Here is a 19,935-nt window from a genome sequence, read left to right as displayed (position 1 = left end):
CAATTATATTCAAAACAAGGAAAACGTTTAAGTGGGAAATGCTCCATTTGTTGCTCTTTTCAGGGAACTTTACATCTTTACAAAGTGCAGCATTTTAGTGATCAAACTCATTATGTTGTAAGAGTCAAGAGTTTCCCTACAGGGCTGTGTGGGAACAATGTGGGATTTTACAAGTGACCTACAAAAAGTGAACTCTGTGTGGACTCAAGCACCACAGTAGGCAGATTCATATTGAAACATATCAGCTTGTCAGGAACCAATTTTTATTAATATCATTAATAATGTGTCATCAGCATCATCAATGAAATGAGTTAGTCTGTTTAAAGCAGAATCAAGTGTGCATTCATTGCCCTTCTTTTCTTGATGAACACGTCAGTTCCACAAAGCGAGGAAGAAAAAGGAAGAGGGGGAGGGGGGAGGGGATGGGGGGATTCAAAGAGGGCTAGGACTGCAGTGAAGGAGGAAACGCAGGGAAAACGACGTCTGGCGGAGCAGGAATCTCCCCCTTCACTGGGATATGATTGGTTTTTCCCTTGTGCAAGAATGACAACAAAAAAATCAAAACAAAAGAAATTCAAAATGGTGCTCTAAAAACAAAGATGAGAGGAAGAGGGGGATTGCTTGCTGGGATGTTGTGTTGGCTGTTGTGTTGTTGTTGTTGGTTTTTTTTGTTCCGTAAAGCCACGTTAGGATTTGATGCAGTCGTCGTCATCAGAGGTCTGGCTGCTGCTACTGGTTTCGGACTCGGAGCCCTCCTCGACGTTCGCCTCCGCCACACTCCTCCAGGGGGTGAAGTGGAGGGTCACACCCCGCGCCCTCGGGAGAGCCCCATTCCTCTGCATGCCGTTCCTCTTCAGCTGGTCAAAGGACACAGACAATTAGTGTGTGTGTGTATTTATCACATATAATAAAGGACACCTCATGTGCTTTTCCTTGTTTTCTGCCACATAAATACAATGTCGGATGTTCATATTACATGTGGCCAAAGTTTCAAAAGTAATGTCTGTGAGCAAAAACCCTCAGGCTTAAGATCATTCTGAATACCGTTCCAAACTGTTCTTTCTTTACATGTGCAGCTGCTCCAGGCTCGCTACTGCAAGTGTTCATTCTGCTAATAATACAGGTGTTCCAGAAAGACATTTTGAGGAAAATTAAGTGTTTTTGAACACAAAGCCAAACTGCGTGACTATGAATATAAGTCCATTAGATTTAAGTCCTTGCCAAACAAGTTCACACATACTGGAGTTTTTTGTCGGGTGTCTGTAATGACTTTACAGCACAGGCTCCCCGGAAGTGATGTTTTTATGTCAACCACCCAAAGCAAAGTTGGGAAGAGATTAATTGATTTATGTTCAAATATGCTTTGATTTTGTTGTCTTTTTCTGTTTGGCACTAAATTTTGTTTTGTTTTTTCAACGCTCCATCTGTATGTGTGTGATTCTGATGATGTCTTCTGATACCATGTCTGTTGTCAGTTTAAAATCAAGATTTTTATGGAAAACAGAAGAAACTAGTCCTTCGGAGGAAGGATTAAATAAATAAATAATAAAAGCACCTCTAGCAGTGAATGAAACGCAGTAGGCTCACCTGCAGGCATAAATTATAAGCCTACCTCAACAGTGTTGAGGTAGGCTTATAATACGTCAAATTCTACCACTCTAATTTCCAGAAGGAAGGGGGGCGGTTCTGCACACCAACTTTATAACGTGAACTTGCTCTATTAGAAACCCCATATCAAAGTCTGATCCTGAATATGACCATAACAGGTTCCCTTTAAGTAGGGTTACAGACACAAGGCCCTTCAGTGACTCAAGACGTTTTTCTGATTGCTCACCTGTTCGGTTTTAGTCTGAAACTCTCTCAGCTCGTCCTCTGTCAGAGGCAGGAAGTTGTCATCATTTTCTGGGTACTCCTGCCAGCCCATGGCCTTCAGCAACCTAAGAAGGCACAGCCATTTTCTGCTTAGTTGATTGTTGTGTGAGAGAGAGAGAGAGAGAGAGACTGACAGACAGAGAGCGAGTGTGTGTACAAGGTCAGTGAGTGTTGTCCTAGTCTATCTCACACGATGTAGCCATACCTACTTCAGACGGAGTTATGTAAGATTTAGCCAAGGTTCACCTCCCTGCGTGTGAACAAGGACACAGCTGCTTCATCCTGACATTAAACCTCCAACAAACGGTGAGATTTTAGCATTCTAGTACGCTGTAAGTTTAGTGCAAGCTACACGGTGTGACATGGATCTTTTAAACTTGCATGTCTGCAGACATCAAGCTTGATTCATGCAGATTGTATGATGACAACGCCTACTGAACAGCAGGCTATCATGTACATCTATTCATGTCATCCATCTATGCCGCTGTAGTAGTAAGAGAAAACATACATGAAGCGAGCCTTCGCTATTGTGGCATTAATATGTGCCAAAAAAAGTCTGAAGAAGAGGAGGAGGATGTGGACGCGGTTGTGCCTGGGGAAAAGAGTCCAACCTGGCAAGCCAATTTTGCAACAAGAGCTCCAAGTAATTCTGAGCATCTATTAGCATTTAGCGCCAGCGTTGCGCTGATCAGTGCATCATTTCATGCCGCATTTCTGTTGGTTGGTTAGGAGACGGAGGTCGTAACAGCAGTCACAGTGAGACGGTCATCCCAAATTTCTGACTGTCAGATATTTTATCCCAGGCTTTCTTTGATCACAAGACTGTGACAACAGCCATTGTTGACCCTGTCTCACTGTGCGACACAGGACCACCGCTTAGAGCCACGACCAAAGATATTGCCATGTTTCTTTCATGTTGGTCATCTTTTATCTGGAACAGCCCAAAATCGCACAGTGTAAACTGGACTTTAGCAGCGCCCAAGGCGATTTAAAGAAAACAAATATTTTTTTCCCTAAGTGCAGAATTAGGATGGGTTCAGCCAGACTCGAGCGCTGGCACAGCACTAATGGAGCTGTGGAGATACAGTGGTTTTTCCTGTGCGAGGTGAGCAGTGTCCTACCTGTGCTCTGCCTCCAGGGAGCTGGACAGGTGTTCGGTGTCTGAGTCACTGAGGGAGTAGGACAGACCGTTCTCATGGCAGACTTCCTCACTGTAAGCTTTGGGCTCTGGGGTGCTGCTTTCACCCTGAGAATATTCACACAACAACACATTAATGAAAAAGGCAAAAATGTGTATTTCCTTTGGATGTTTTGCAACATTTAGTTGCTAAATTTAGCAATTTTTCAGACTTGAATGTACTAGCTGTTCTTTATGTGCAGACAAAACTTGTAATAAGTCTGTCGCACAAAAGCTCTCTTCAATGGAGCATTTTCGTTACTCTGTCATGACCTGTAACTACTATGCTGTTCTGTGTGATGCGGATTCTGAAAATGAAGCCAAACTGCTGCCCTACCTCCCCTGATGTTCCCGGACTGCTGCTCGTCGTCAGCTCTCCAGTGCCCTCGTCCTTCAGAGCTCGCAAGAACTCACTCTTGCGGTCCGGACCACGCCGCATCAGCTTCAGCCTCGACGGGGCAATGTCTATGGGAGGAGTCGTGCTGGAAGGGTGCTGCAGGTGTGACAGTGTGACAGGAAGAAAGACAGAGACCGGAAGAAGAAAAAAAAAGCAAGTTAACATAATTATTTTTTCCACTGAGACACCATTTATCAGCTTTAAAATTTATTTGGCAAGTAAAATTTATAAGAAGCAGAGCCAAATGTATGCCGTCTTAAAACATTTTGCACCAAAAATGTAGTTGCAGACATGCTGTTCAGTGTTTTTGAACATTACAGTTTATGATAACATTTTACAACCGAAGACAGAGCACATACACTGCTGCAAAGGAAAACTTCACGTGCATTTGTGAGTAAGCATCTCAGTCACAAACCACACTAACACATAATTACTATGGTTAGACAAAACCTGTGATTTACTCACACAGTCATGCACGCAGTCATAAGGACTGAGAGTTCAACACAGACTGTTACGCTGGAGTTTCACGTGTCCGCTCGCTCCGCAGTTTTACATGTCAGTAAGGAGTCTGAGTAGACTGCATCGTATTGGGGTTGGAAAATCCCTGAATGAAGTTATATATTTGTCTTTTTCCAACTGTCCTCACCTCTTTCGGGGTGTTGTGCTGTGGTGCACTGACTGGGGTGCTGGGTTTGGCTGCAGAGACGGGGCTGGTGAAGACTGAATCTCGGCCCGGCATGTGAAGGCCAGACTTAGTGATCTCTCTACCACCGGATTTCCACTGGGTGCTCTAAAAGAGAGTACATGTAGTGTGTGTTTGTCACAGACAGAAAGATGGCTTACATAACAGCATGGCTCCTGTGTAACTGGTACTGACATACAATGTGCAAAGCCTGGTATTTACTAAAAGGGAAACTTTATTATTTTTCAACCTGGACCCAATTTCCCCATATTTTTGTGCCTGGGTAACTAATGGAGCCAATTTTTAAAAATTGATTCCGTACTGAGCAGAAGGGCTACACCCGTGAGTTGAATTGTTACAAGACGACAACAATGAACTGCATAAAAGGTTAAGAAAAACGTTTTACATCTCTGTAGGGATCCTTTCTATTATGTTGTAAAATGCTTGTAATACAAATGTGAGCCAATCAGAGAAGGAAACAACCACTTTTAGTGGACATAAATAAACGGTGTGAAGACATTGCAGCCTCTTTTGTGGTCTCTTACTCAGTAATGGAACCAAAATTGTTGTTTCCATTAGTCACTAATACAGAAAAAAAATGGGAAAATAGGATCCAGGATGAAACGTTCTTAAGTTTTCCCTTAATGCAAATGTGCACAGTAAGTCGTACTTTGGTGGGGGCCACAGCAGGCTTTGGGACCAGGTTCTTGTAGACGCTGGAGCCTGCAATGGGAGCTTTGCTGCCGTTGGTGGGCAAGGCGCCAGCAGTGGCAAACCCCGCAGAGAAGGCTGTGCTGGGGTCCTCCTTGGAAACTTTCTTGATAACAAGCATCTTGGACACCATCTGTTTGCCACTCGGGGGGTTTTCTGGAACGTGATCAGTCATGCAATGTTACAATGCAGTTTTCATCCTGTCAAATTTTGACAACAAGTATCAGCTGATGTTCTATTATACCATGAATAAATAATTTCTAATGACAATGTAAATGAAAAAATATTGACACAAAAACTGCGGTGAAATTACGAAGTAGTTGGCTCTGATCTTACTTAGGGTGACCTAAGTAAGATCACAGGAGCCGCCTCTTTCTAACCAGATGCATCAGTGTTTAGTTTGAGATATTGTAAAGATATTGTTAAATTGAACAGCGCTGAGTTAGCTTAAAGTAAACATCTACTCCTTCTTAATGATGATTTATGATCTCTTATTACTCACAAACAGACACTAACTAATAAGGCAAACATTGAACATAATTCTGCATTAAGATCAGCTCAATGTTAAGTGAATAAACTTGATGTTTATTTATAGTTTTACTGAGTGAAACAGACATCAAATTTAATAGAAGACCTCATAATATCAGTATTATAAAGCAGTATTAACACAAATAACTTATGGCATAATTTCTATAGGATATGAAAAAAGTTTGAATGCCCCTTAAAGGCAGAGATTCGAGTCATCAATCAGAGACCCCTCAGTTGAGTGAGATACCTTCAAGTCGAGCAGTTGTTTTTTGTTTTTTTTTGTTTTTTTTTTCCTAGTAAACATGCTGTGCAGTGTGCTTCTGGGGGACGTTTTGGTCTCCAGATTTTGCTGCAGAGTGAACTGAACAAATTATGACTGAAACACTGACATAAATTAGACTCATTATAAAGCCTAAATTTTGACACAAGAAACAAGACGCAAACGACTAAAAAAGACTTTGAAACAAGACGCAAAAGACTAAAATGTGACTTTAAACCAACTTCTAAAGACTAAAAGTAAAACTGATCATTTTGTCAAAATCATCACTCTTACAAAGTTAAGGATTAGAACCTGTCAGACAGAACATTAAACCTTTTTGACTGTCTCTTGTTGATTCAAGAATTTAAATTCAATCTGGACCGTGAGCTCTTACCCCAAACTCCAGCATGGGGAGCCACTGCTCGCATCTGAGTCCCAGGCTTTCCAGTTGTTTCAGGGTTGAGAGAAGGCTGAAAAGACAAAACACCTGCATTAACTACTGAGCATTCAAATGTTTTATTACAAAGTTATGTCAGCATCTGAGAATCTGAGCATGTTGTTGCCGACAAGATTAAGCCTGATGAGTCAGCGACGGGAAAGTCTTGTGATGCATAATACTTGTGGAATTTGCAGTTTTTGTCACAGTGTAAGTATGGGGAGAAAATGTGAAATGGAAAGTGAAAATGTTTCTGACATAAGCTCTGATTATTTCAGGTAAGGTGCAGAGAGAACAATAACTGTTTTCCTAAAACTACAGTCTGTATTCACAGCGGACTTCACGCTGAGCCCTTTTTATGAAATGATCTAAAAAGCTTCATCACTGACTCAACGAATCTTTCAACAGAGCTTTGTCATTGAAGAACTGTGTTAAGGTCATCAGCACGCTTTAGAAAACCCAGTGAAGGTTATCTACTCACAAAGTCCTCTTCCACAAATTTCAGCTTGTCGTCCTTGCCGTCTTTGCGTTCCTCGTTGGGGAACTTGTCCTGGTACGAGGTGCCCTTGCGGGGATGAAAGTTGCCATTGCGCTGCCGGTGCCCCGCCTGCCTGTCCCTGTCGCCTCCTACCCGTTTGGGGTGGCGTCCCTGGTGGTGGTGGCCGTCCTGGGGACCCCGCGACGCTCCATGCCAGCTGGGTGTGTCCTTCCAACAGGAGCCCCCTGCCAGCCCACCATGCCCTCCTTTGGCCACCCCCGAGTCCACAGAGTCATGCCTCAGAAGCAGAGAAGGCTGCTGCCATCCGTCACCTTATGAGAGAGAACAGATGTACAAGAGTGATGTCATTATGCTTCAGTAAGCGCTGAGTACCAGCGACATGTGGCTTTGACAGACCAGTAAGGTTTATCTGAACAACTTAAGTCTTTTTTCAGTGCTGAACAGTGTTCACTAATTTAGAGCACAAACTAATGAAACCAAAACAGATCAATAATTCTGTTGTAAGAAAGTTTATTGAATGGCCTTCACCAGCAGAAGTGGTAAGCATTAAAACATCTGCTTCCCTGCTAGCTGGATGGGCAACTAGCAAAATGTCAGCTGAGACTCAGTGTTATTTCCAATATGAGAAACATTGGACAGGACAACATTTTTAGAATTGAGACTCTGAATCCACGCACAAGATATTTGTATTGTTCTGTGCATAACAAACTGAAAACACTAAGGCAGACAATGTTGACGATGTGGATACAGAAAATACTGGAAATCCTCATGAGTCAAATTCATAAAGAGGTCGATTCTGATGTTTTAAGTCCATCTGTTAATGTTTTTGGTTAAAAGGCAAAGTTAGTAAGGCTGAGTTTACACTACATGACTTCAGCCCTGAATTTTCCACTTGCTGAGAGATTTTGAAGGTTCCTGACAAATGCCCCAGATCTCAGCTCTCGAGCACTACACGTCAACAAAGACACGAGCTGAGAGGCTAACCGATGCATCACGGGCGCACTCCAGATTTCCAGAATGCTTCATATCTGAACTCCCACGAAATTTGTCACTGACTTACAGTCAATGAGAGCACAAGTAGAGGGTCGGGAACAGAGACAAAGACCGAGTGCTGCGGCATTTTCCATGGTGTGTGTGAATGTGTGTGTTTGAAATGAAAAGAGAGAAAGCGACAGAGAGAGGAGAAAAGAAGGTGACAGGTGGACTATTACACACAATGTTTCTGTGAGTTATTAGCCTAATAACTAACACTTCACCATTAACTTTCTACACACCGGCTGTTTGTGTCTGACTGGCACTTCACACAAAAAGCAAGTAGAGACACATAAAGCTGCCTTTCTGCTTTTGGAAGCTGAGAATCAAAAAAGAAAAGGCAAAGAAAAGTGAGGGTCAATGGTGAAAAATCCCCGAGACTGTAAGGACAACTCGGTGAAGAACCTGTCAAACACGAAGCTTAACTTACTCTAGATTACTGCTTGGACACGGGATTGAAATTTTGCCACTGAACCTGAATGCATGCTGATGTTACAGCTGATCATCATATCAAAACCATTCATCCAGAAAAACAACTCTATAGAAACAGAAACAAAACACACTGAATGGAAAAGTGAGATTTCACCAAAATACAGCAGCTTGGTGGATCTTCAGCATTCGTTTCACTCAGGAGGAGATGAGCAACAATGAACTGCCATTTTAAAACTGGAACCACATTAATGCAAGTCTACGTTCGCACACCGAACCACAGGCATCAGCAGAGCAATGCCGTCTACATGCAGAGTACAGAAACTGATCTGTACTTTTGATAAAATCAGATAATATCAAGAGAAAGGACAGATGGTGAGAATGAGTGTGAGTACAAGAGGCGATATGTCATGTAAAAGGAAGCCTCAAAGGGAGATAGGACTCCAACGCCACCTGTCTGCTGCCTGCAAGGCTGCTACAACACCACTGACTTCTGAGCAGGTGGCCTCAATTATGTCCTTTTCCACGACAGGGACCTCAATTATATCCTCTTTCAGCAGAGCTTTGCTGCTCGCCATCATCTTCAACTTTGCACACTGAAAGTCCAACACAATGACTTAACTAGAACTTGTCATGACTGATGAAATGTTTGAAACATAGCCAGCATTATCTCTATCAGGAAAGCTTGATAAAAAAATGGTTCTTCTCATAGATAAAAGTAGCGAGCTTTCAATTATAATCCAAATTCTACTTGTGTAACCATCACTCATAACAAGCTTCAACAAAAGCTCAGTGTTCAATTTCAGCATCTGTCTTTATAATGAATCACCTCAGGAGCTGGTTTGAGACTCATTCTAACCCAGGGGTGTCGTGGGCCACATACAGCCCAATTTGATCTCAAGTGGGCTGGACCAGTAAAACCCATTGCATAATAACCTATAAATAACAACACCTCCGAATCTTTCCCTTTCTGAAAACGTTCATCCATTTACACAACAGACGATGAAATGCCTTGGATGTCTTAATTTCAATCATTTGTATGTATTTCCATTCAGTCAGTCTGCTGTCTTTACATGAGTGTTTTTCCATACATTTCCACTGCTGTGGAGTAATGCTGGCATCATCATGCCAAATAAAAGTGGAAGCTTTTGAGGAGGCAGGTTAGGTTATCCCCTGCCTCACAAACAATTTATAAACTAGTGCCTTAGGAACTGACACAGATTATTTTGCTCTGAAGCTGCTGATTGATGATACTTTGCATAATGTTCATTATCTTTAAATATGACCACAATATGTATTTATTGTTTGGTCTGGGCGGAAAACCCCTGAAGCAGCATATTTCATGAAACACACCGTTTAGCTTGCTCCTGAAATCTGACACCTCTTTCATGATTCCTAACTGCATTTGATGCGAATGAGCGAACATTAGATTGTTTCAGTTATTCCCAATAAAGATGTCCTGACCTGCCTCATGCGTCAGCGAACACGCTAAGCTATGTGCTGCCTGCTTGAAAAACTGCTCACCTTGGCTCAGTTTTCTCAAATCTCTGTGCCTCCAACCTATATTCATAGCAAAAGCAGATCGATCCTCAGACTTGATCAGGGTTCAATAGGCTCCCTGAATGTTTCTGTCACTCATAGTATATCTGACAAAACATTCAGGCTCCATCCGCTATGGGGATCCGCAGTTTGCTCATCTGCTGTTTGTTAGTAAGACTTGTTACGCCGCATTCACAAGGGATGCCAAAGCGCCCCAATATGTTGTGTCCCGCAGCCACCCATCAGCGGTCATCTGGCTGTTCTCAGCGTATTTCTCTGCGCTGGTCTGCAGCAATTCTCCTTCTCTGCTCCTCTCTTATCACACAGAGAGCTCTGTCCCTGCTTGCCTGTGTGTCTCTGGCTGTGTAACCGTGTCTGTGAGTGCATGTGTGTGTGTATTTTGTGTGCTTTTCTGCCAGATTTGCTTGCAGAAATAATAGACCAGACGCCGAAACTATCGCTGCAGACTGTGAGCTTGCCACGGCGCTCGGGGGGCCGCAACGCATCCAGTGTGAACTGTCTGACTGCTTAAAATGGCCAGTGAAAGCAAGCGGCCTGAACGCCAGAGAAATTGGCGTGCTTTGCAACAGTTCCGCCTCAAGTGTGAACTAGGCGTTAGCCTTCACAAGTGCTTCATATCTGGTGCACAAAGTCATTCAGTGGGTCGGGTTGAACCCTTTGTCAGGCACATTCTAGCCCGCAGACCATATGTTTGAAACCCCTGTTCTTGCCAGGTGTTGAAAAGGTGTAAAAGCATTCTTTTCAAGATGAGCAGTCTGTGGTAATAATAACCATTCACTGTCTGATTTTCTCATCCGCAGTCTGTCTCCTCTGTCCTTACGATGACAGCAGCTGAATTTTGCCATTTCTTCTCTGGCTCAGTAAAGTAAAAAAAAAAAGAAAACAGCTCCAGCTACTTCTTCACTTATGATGTAATACAAGGTGCATCGAGCAGAGTCTCTGATCCCTGCTCAGTTCAACCACTGAATGATCTTTGTGAGTGACAGAACTAGTTAGTTAGTCTCTGAGGACGATTAAACCTCTGTCTAGTTCACAGTTAGCTCTGTAATAAAACAACAAGGTCAACAACAAGAGGGCATTTGTCCTGAACAGTTACCTGCTGGAGCGCGCAACGAGCCGTTGTTAAAGAAGCCATCAGAGGAGTTGTGGCGGCGGCGGCTTACAGCGGTTCTGCCGTCTCTGTGGTGGTGGGGCTCACCTTGTTTCTCAAGGTTGGCAGCAGGGGACTGGAGAACACAAAGGGGACAAGGTCAGTCAAAGTGGGGCTCTACATTGACATGGTGGACAATAAACCATGTGCAACTGACGACACAAAAGACCAGAAAACTACAGAAACAGAAATTACCATTTTTTAGGACATTTTTCCCTCTACTTTATCTTTGTCCTTGTGAAGAACTTAGATTGGCATAATCCTGAGTTCATCTCTTACTCCCTCAAAGAACTTAAATAACTCTAAGTGAAACTGTCAATGTAGGGATCTATTTTTAGGGGTAAAAATAGACATCATAGGAACTGAAAACAATCTTTGAATGCTTTATCATTAGAAATGTGTAGCTATGGAAGCCAATAAGATCTTAAAGTCATTGCACTGACACAGCTGTGTGTTTCATAATGCCAACTGCAAATGCTCTTATTCATCTGAATCATATCTTTGTCGTCAGCTGAGGTTCAAAGATCAAGTAAGACTGTTCTTCAGCCCATCCCTGCAAGCATCATCTCAAGGAATTTTTATCACTTCTACAGATGACAGACAGCACTTTGATGTACAGAAAACCTACGGCAGGAGAATAAACTGCAGCTCCAACCCTGGCATGCGTATCCAGACTAATCCCTGAAGACAAATGACATTGAGGTGAAGTCATGTGTCAGCAGGACAGTGACTGTGCACTTGTTTCTCTGTCTTGAGTCTTGATTTCACAGACAGGACACTTAGCTGGTCAATCTCCTCGCTCACAGATTACACTGAGATTCAGACACATTCACAGTCTCAAGTGGACAGTCAGACCAGTCAATACTTTCCCAAATGAAGGACACAATCAATCCAACCATTTCTCTCCATTTGCAATCCCGCCTCCCCAATTCTACTCTTAAGAGGCAATATTTCTGGCTTACTATTTTGTACAATATTCAATCTAAACTAAATGTGGCTGATACAGTTTGGTTCCAGACCCCTAAATTGCAGCCACGTCCCAATTTATGCCAGGCAGTAAAAATAACTCTGGTGTTGCCTCTGTGAATTGCGCTTTCTCCTGTCGGAGTCAATCTGAGCCTTTGTGAGTGAGAATAAGATTCAGGCAGTCTGAAACAACTTAAACACACTGTAGCTCAGCTGGTCAGTGCAGTCAACAGTCTTATCAATGTTCATGATTATTTAGTTAAATTAGTTAAACATTCTCATGAGAAACCACTAAAAACATGAGAAAAAACAAAGCTCGCTTACAAATGATATTCAGCAGCTCTTGCTTGTCTATTACCAAAAAAAATATTAAAATTAAATTAAATCTCAAAAGCTGTCCATTAAAAAAAAAAACATCCCCGTGTATGGTTAATTGTCATTTGATGTTATTAAAATTGTTTTTTTTCTTCCGTCATCAGTCTGTTTCATGAAGATACAAAACAAATAGGTGACCCTCTGCTGAACCATGTGCTGACTGCACTGTCAGTCCCTGAGGGTGACTCGTCGCTGACACACACACACACACACACACACACACACACACACACACACACACACACACACACACACACACAGGTGTACAGGCACACAATCACATCAGGTGCTAGAGCAATGTCACTGACAAGTTACAATTTCAAGCTCTGTCTGTTTTATTTCCCTTTTTTTCCCCCTGTAATCAACTGGCACATGCTCAAACACACACAGTGTACACACACATACACACACACCTTGGCAGGCTGGGGCGTGGAGAAGTTAAGCCAGGCAGGGACAAAGTCATGCTGCGCCATTTAGGTCCAGTGTTTCCGGTCAGTGGATCGAGGCATCAAACCTCATGGCCAGGATCTGACAAAAGAAACGTACAGCAGGAATGACATCTTTTTTTTTTTTTAAATCCAGATTTAGCTATTTCAAGCTCAGAAACACTAATCAGATTTTCTTACATCCCTCCATCTTTGATTTCATGTCATGTCTTTCAAGTGTTTGGTCTACCTGCAGTTATTTAGAAATTCGTAGTGTAAAGGTCTCCCTCAAGAGCCACAAAGAGTCTATTCTTAGCAGAAAACAACAAATCTCAAACTTGCTGCAGCTGTGCCTGTGAAGCTGATAACTGGATGACAGCCTGGATGGAAAATATTTTGTGCAGCATAATACAAGTATGATTTTGCAACGTGTGGATGTGATCGATTTGTATGGCTCGTCATGCTTAATTCTGCCTAACTTTCACATTTTTCTTGAAAACCATTATGTGTACAAGGTGGAAAATGAACGCTTGCTATGTACAAAATGTTGACTTGTAGGGGACCAAATGACAGCAGTTTATTTTAAAGCTATTTAGTGCATGCATGTTTACAGGAGCCAAGTCAGTGAGGTGAAACTTTATCATTACCCCAGAGTCTGTGGCTCTGAAGTCCTCTGCCTCCTCTCTCGGTCCGGCTGGGCTCGGTTCCTCAGGCCTGTTGGCACTGATCACAGAGTGTGTGCACTGACAGACGGGGAGTGGCGCACCGACAACCCCCTCTCCACCACCTCCAGGACAGCACAGCCCCTTGCCCCAGAGGCAGCTCCCTTCGTCCAGGGTGAAACACTTGGAGATGGGTCAAAAGGTCGCAGGAATGATCTGGAATGGCGATCCAGAGAACTGACCGAGCAGGAAGTAGATTTCAAAGTAGAAGCGCAGAGGGCTGTGACAGAGTCTCCTTTCTTGAACCAGATTCCCACACAGCTCCTGTGGAGGTCACGTCTCTGATGAATTCCGAATGCTACTGTTTCCAGTCCAGGTGATTTTTTTTCAAAGCAGATTGAATCCTTTACCAATTCATTTGAGCCATTTGCCCTTATTGACAACAGAAAGACTGATTGGACTTGATGCTGAATGGCAAAATGAATTGATTTGACGAGCGATGTGTCTGTGAAGATGAGCCAGGTTGTCTTATTGTTAATACAAGGAAGCAGTCTGTGAAAGATGTCTGCCCTCTAACATGGACAGCAGTTTGTTTAGCAGTTCCACTTTGACACCAGATGAGGGGAGACGGACAGGTGTTGTCCTGCCACACTGCGTGCCAGTATGTGTTTACGTCGACTCACCTTTTACCGAATCATTTTAAGATCTACTGAAACGCATGCAGAAAAGAAAAATGAGTTCAGAGACAGTCTTTTATTGGCAATGGAGGTCACTGCTCACCTCATTAAACTGATGAAAAAGACTGTCTGAGTTTGAAGAAAATAATGCGCAAAGGTTCAAAGTCACATGACAATGAAGGAAGTAAAACCCTATGTTACATTGCCGTCATTTTCAGTTTTGGTTAGTGAAATAGAGATGATGCTAGATGATGCATTCTAGTGCTGCTTTTGTCTTTGTGTGTTTTAATATCACATTTGTAAGGCGCCCATTTAATTATCTGCAGATTTCTGATTGAAGCAGATTTGGGGTGTAACTCTGATTTCATAGATATGCAAGCTCAGGAGATAAACAAAAAATCTTCCACAGAGTCAAAAGGTCCTCGTGTCATGTGATGCACAAGAGTCCATCAAGAGCAATCAAACTCATCTAAAAAGAAATCCTCAAGAAAGCTCAATCAACTTCTTTTTCTCAGTTGGAAAAAAAAGAAGATGAAAATAGCATGCATCCAAAATTTTGTGAATCCGGTCTTTCCTTCCGTTCTTTAATAAGTTTTTTGCTCAAACGTGAGGTTTCAGCACTGCAGTGTCTCGTTTTCTTGCTGAGGGTTCACTGGTATCTGCACAGGAACACACCGGACCTGCATTACACAAAAACAGCCTTCGTTTAGAAAACATATCTCAAAGTTCAGTCAGTGCACTTATCTTAACTAATAGAAATTAATACACAAGTCCTGGAAATAGAATCCTACATTATGACTTAATATCTAAAGTAATCATTCTGATTTTTTAAAACTGTTCAGTGTTCATTAAGCTACATCAATGGTAGACAACCTGCGACTCCTTAGCTCATCTCCAGTGGCTCAATGTCGCTTTGACAAAAAAAAACCAAACACACACAAAAAAAAAAAAAGGAAATCATAAACGTTTTCATCCATCGTTGTTGCGGGCCTTAGGTGATTTTTACATTTGACAATTGTATAAATGTGTAGCCTGTGCACTGAATAAAAAATGTTAATTCCTCAACTAAAATGTGCGTCATATACGTCTTTTCCCTTCATTTTTCCCGAGCCTCAATGGCAGTGGCTAGTCTTGATTCTCCTTGGCTAGCTAGCTTTAGCTTCCAAGTTTAAAGAAGGAAACATCTCAGAGAAAAACATAGAATAGTGCATGGTAAGACTTGTTTGCTATCACTGCCAACACTACAACATTTAAGTACCAAAGAATCATAAATGGACCACTGAAGAGTACATATCTTGTGGTAAAATGTGTTACCTTCAATATAACACTCAAAGGTATTGCATCTCCAGTGTGTGTGTTTGTGTGTGTGTTTGTTGTGTTTTACAGGATATTTTTTTAAATCCAGCTTAAGATGGTGGGATACTTTGCCTCCAAAGACTTAACAATTTTTGTGGAAAATTTTTGTTTTCATTCAGGTTTATCTGGTTCTCCGACAGTTCAGTCACAAAAGTCAGCACATTTGTTTGCGCCGTTGATAGGTTGGTTGCGCTTTTCACCCTAGAGTCAATTAACATAATTAGCTTCTCCATTGTCTCTAAAACAGATGGCTACACGCACACAAGTAAACACACCAACACCTGTGCAGCATTGTCTGGTTTCAGTTCTGACTGAATATTTCATTATCACTAATGCAACAAATCCTAAAAGGTATTTTAAGTTTCTATCCTTAGTTTTTCTATGTTAAAAAAGTGGTTGCCACTGATGGCAACTAAAGGCCAAGAATTGATTCCAGTTTCAACAAAAAGCAACCTGGCAACTCTACCTGGACTGTCGAGCCCTGCCAAAGGTAAGCAGCGCAATCACACACATCTTCTGGATGAATTTCACTGATATCAATTTCATTTCGGCCAGGCTGAGAAAACATGCTAACATTTCAGCATGATGGCTTTTATCAGAGCAGCTTTGGGTATTCAATGTTGGAACTATATGAACTTTGGTTTGGCAAAACAAACAAAATCTGGGAAGGCGCATCCTCTGAAAGAAGCCCTAACCTCCATTATGAATCAACATAATGTTAAGGCACTACAAACTACAACTTCCAATATAATCCTTAAGTTGAATCGACACCTGTCTGTAACAGATTTATTGCAAGAGTGTTGTATTAGATTTCGTTTGCCTTGTAAATGGCAACTAAGTAAACTGATTAATTAAGCAAAAATTAACATTTCCCTTGAGATCTCTATAGCTGTGTGCACATAACTAAACATTATGCAAGATGCTCCTGCTTTACTGAATAACTTGATCAATAAAATCTTCAAAACAGCTTCCAATGCAAGAGACAAGACCATGCTTTACAACAAACTGCTTTCGACACTTCAGATACATTATGAGAGGTATGAGAGAAAAAATCATGACTCAGTGATCTCAGAGGCATTTCATGCAGAAAGCTGGCTCTTTTATAAAATTGTGACGGCTTTGGTAAATGAAATATTTATAACTGTGTAAAAATAACTCGAACACTTTCTTCCTCGGTACTTCTCCCCAGACTGCTGCGCATCCAAACAGGCCTGACGGTGAGTGCATGAAACTGAGGTTTACAGTCGATCCTCCAGCCCTTGTTCAACCATGCGATATGATTACATCTCCATCACCTAAACAAAATTAACCCCTACATGCACAAACACGCTGTTACCATGTTACCAACGTATTCCCACTGAACTATTACGTAACAGCTCAACATCAATGAGTTTGCCACGGACCCGAGCTACTATGTGCAGCACAGACATTTAGCGCTGCTTCCCTGTGAAACAATACTCAAACGAATGACAGCAACGCAATACTTTTTTCGGAAAGTACCCAGAGTATTATTATTACACACTGTGTCAAACCCACATGTCCACAAACACTGCAGTAATTCACCACAAAGTAACGTAACATGCACGTTTCACCAAGCTAAATAGCTGAGTAATGTTATGGATTAAAGTGCATCGAAATAAATTAAGACGCAAGGCGATGTTTGCGTAACAGTCAATCACTAACTTAACAAGGTTATCAGATCTGCCCTAACTCTGCTGCTAGCTAACTCTGCTTAGTTAACTAGGGTTAACGTTAGCATTTGTTAGCTAGTAGCTGGCGTTAACCAGCCTGTTAAGTAACGTTAGCCAACGAATACTGCTAGGTAGTTGAAATGAAATGATGTTGTTAGGGGGCTTAGCAAAGTAAAAACGTATTCAATATGCTCACGGTGGCTGAAACAGTCTATTTAAACAGCTGTCACGTAAATACAATAGAGGTAAACAGACCTGGCTTCGTTGGAACAACACAGTTTCAAAATGGCTACCTTAGCAGCGGCAGCACACATTTATCAGCTTGCTAAGTGCTAGCGAGCTAACTTGCAGTGTTTCATGACGATACCGTGTACCTCCTCCGAAGCATCGTCGCTTCCGATACAGAATGATTAAAGTATACATAGAATATGGATACATGAACGAGATTGTACCTCTTTGCAATGGTAAACTCCGTAAGTAATACGCTATTGATGTTTGTTTGGGTTTTCTTACCACTGGCGCTGCCACTGAGGGATTCGAACAGCCTCAACGATGATGCGTTCAAGATCTGTCACGATTATGCAACTCAACGAGGTCCCGCAGTGTTTTTAAAGTCGGAAAAGCTTAAAAGTCCACTTATGTACATTATTTTACATTCAGAAAAAACAACGTGTCCACACATGACATTATGACATTATATTTTTCAAATATTTCTCAAATTATTGCTTGAACACGATGTAGATAGCGCGTATAGCGGGATATTACCATCTTGAACATAACTTAATGCCTCCCCCGCCACTGACAGCCAAACCAGTCGATATCAGAGCCAGTGTCATCATTCAGTTTGAGCACATTAGTAGACAGGCATTTAATCGAGCATCGATAAAATGGCAGCTTGCAAACGACCTTTAGTTTAGCCAGTAATCGCTAACTTTTATAACAACCACCTCCGTGTAATTGTGTCTGGAGTGGCCGTGGCAAACCATTTAATGACAAAAAATTAAAGGGTAACGTTTAGGTAACAGAAACTTCCGTGTGTTATTGGTTGTTACAGTATGATACCTCTGTATTGCATCAGGTTGATAGCTGCTAGCTGGCTAATAGCTAGCCTGTAGTACTTATATCATGGATAAAATATCCATATGAGCAGTGTTTTGTTACTAATTAATAACGTGCCTCGTTTCAGATTGAAAATGAGTAGATTTGCATCTGGAAGACGCATCATTTCTGGGGTAAGTCAGAATTTGACCATTGATCAATTCCATCTGCCTTATGAATATTGTATTTTATGAATAGAATATATCTTAATATTTCTTAGCATTTAGTATTTTGATTTGTGTGGTATGATCTTTATAATGTATATTCTATTTAGGAGCAGTGCCTCTATAACCAGCTGCCATTATATACACACACACACACACACACACACATATATATATATATATATATATTCCCAAATTTGGATCAATAAAGTCTGTCTGTCAATCTGTCTATCTAAATACAGAGATACTTCACATGCTGGCAGGATTTATAAATAAGAATACAGATATCTTACTAGAGAATGACTTATGAAGAGTCTAAAGTCATCTGTTAGAATAATACTTGACTAAAAGTCTTAAAGAGTCGGATATTTGATGTATCTAAGTATCAGACCTGTTTTTTTTTTTAATTATACTGAATGTAATTAAGTATTGAAAATAAAAGTAAATGCTGTTAATAAAAAGCAAGCGGTCAGAAATTTTGAATTATGTTTACTTCTTCGTAACATGTACACCACCTTAAGAATGAAGCCTACATTACACTTGAAGAAAAGCAAGGCTGTTTTTACAACATTAAGGATTTTACGAACAAAATCCAGTTTTTCCTTTCCTCCCGTTCCAACATTTGTCCAAAGTATACATTTTATTTAAGAAAAGTAGTGGATAAAAAGTAAAAGTTGACAGAAATAAAAAAAAACTCAAGTAATGAATAGATACTCCCAAAAAATACTTAAATAACAATTTATTATTAATTTGGTAATTACACCACTGTTACATACTCTTTAATGTTTATATATTCTCAGGTTCCAGTATGGAGATGTCTTCAGCAGATAACCAGAGCACCAAACTACACAACAAAAGCTCAGCCACTGTTTGGCCCTCAAACCTCCTCGGTGGTAATGCCATGTAGACTACCTCCTACCAACAGGTTGTTGAGTATCAGGCCTGTGAGCTGGTCTGCCTCACGCCTCTGCCACGGGAATTCACGAGGCACCACAGAGAGCAACAACAGCAAAGAGGGTTTCAGTTTGAGGGCCCTCACCCAGGCTCCCAAACCAGCTCTCTACCTCGGTGTCTCTGGGCTCATCCCGTTCGTGTCTGCCCCTCTCCTGATGGCTGCCACACAGTCCTTCTACCCTGAACTTGCGTATGCTCAAGTGGTCTACGGAGCCTCCATAGTCTCCTTCCTTGGAGGTGCCCGCTGGGGGTTTGCCATCCCTGCTGGAAGTCCTGCTCAGCCTGACTGGATGAACTTGGGCAACAGTGTGGTGCCTTCACTTCTGGCCTGGCTGGCACTGCTCTGCAGGGACAATATTACAGAGGGAGCCCTGGTAGTTATCATGGGACTGGGTCTCTCTCTGCACTATGACCTGACCCTGCTGCCTGGCTACCCCTCCTGGTTCAAAGCCATGCGCACCCTCCTCACTCTGGTCGCCACCTTCTCACTGGTGGCTACTTTGACAATTAAAAAATACTGCACAGAGAAGAAGATCAAAGAGATTCAGACCTGACTGATGAGGACAGTTTGTACTTTGAGCCACTTAATAAAAATGTAAAATTCAGTGCAGATGTGCAGACATCTTTCATTTTCTAGATATATCTTTTTCACAGCTGATATTCTGATTCATCATTTAAAGGAAAACTGACATAAGGAACATAAATATTGAATGAAAAAGTAGCATCTAGCTAACTAAATACTATACTACCTATATGAAGTTTTGGGCAGTTTCTCTGCAAATGACAAATTGTTTCTCTGTCTAACTAGTGTATCCTCACTGTTCAAATCAGCTAC

General features: G+C 41.7%; 2 protein-coding genes across 5 annotated transcripts; one reads left to right on the top strand and one right to left on the bottom strand.

Annotated features, from left to right (window-relative positions):
- Positions 1-225: 225 nt before the first annotated feature.
- gpbp1l1 (GC-rich promoter binding protein 1-like 1) lies at positions 226-17,592 on the bottom strand. 3 transcript variants are annotated; one of them, XM_042497268.2, is made up of 12 exons: positions 17,398-17,592; positions 13,146-14,517; positions 12,487-12,601; positions 10,679-10,808; positions 6,544-6,872; positions 6,021-6,096; positions 4,799-4,995; positions 4,093-4,236; positions 3,387-3,542; positions 2,994-3,118; positions 1,835-1,937; positions 226-857 (listed from the first exon to the last, which is right to left on the bottom strand). In XM_042497268.2, exons 3-12 carry the CDS (start codon positions 12,544-12,546, stop codon positions 687-689), a joined length of 1,491 nt encoding a protein of 496 aa, XP_042353202.2. In that variant the 5' UTR covers positions 12,547-12,601; positions 13,146-14,517; positions 17,398-17,592; the 3' UTR covers positions 226-686. The 3 variants fall into 3 exon arrangements, with proteins under 3 accessions (XP_042353202.2, XP_042353200.2, XP_087941311.1); XM_042497266.2 differs by having other exon boundaries at positions 17,337-17,433; XM_088085185.1 differs by lacking the exon at positions 17,398-17,592 and adding an exon at positions 17,140-17,275.
- Positions 15,457-19,705, top strand: LOC121951073 (transmembrane protein 69-like). 2 transcript variants are annotated; one of them, XM_088085186.1, is made up of 5 exons: positions 15,457-15,683; positions 16,161-16,230; positions 16,383-16,410; positions 18,071-18,116; positions 18,947-19,705. In XM_088085186.1, the coding sequence occupies exons 4-5, from the start codon at positions 18,078-18,080 to the stop codon at positions 19,652-19,654; spliced, it is 747 nt and encodes a 248-aa protein (XP_087941312.1). In that variant the 5' UTR covers positions 15,457-15,683; positions 16,161-16,230; positions 16,383-16,410; positions 18,071-18,077; the 3' UTR covers positions 19,655-19,705. The 2 variants fall into 2 exon arrangements, with proteins under 2 accessions (XP_087941312.1, XP_042353203.2); XM_042497269.2 differs by lacking the exons at positions 15,457-15,683; positions 16,161-16,230; positions 16,383-16,410 and adding an exon at positions 17,722-17,902.
- Positions 19,706-19,935: the final 230 nt, after the last annotated feature.

Source organism: Plectropomus leopardus, chromosome 12 (genome assembly GCF_026936395.1).
Source record: "Plectropomus leopardus strain MGB_pleo_1.0 chromosome 12, ASM2693639v1, whole genome shotgun sequence".
Lineage (NCBI taxonomy): Eukaryota > Metazoa > Chordata > Actinopteri > Perciformes > Serranidae > Plectropomus > Plectropomus leopardus.
The sequence above is the reverse complement of the archived record's forward strand: the minus strand, read 5'-3'. Positions and strand labels throughout refer to the sequence as shown.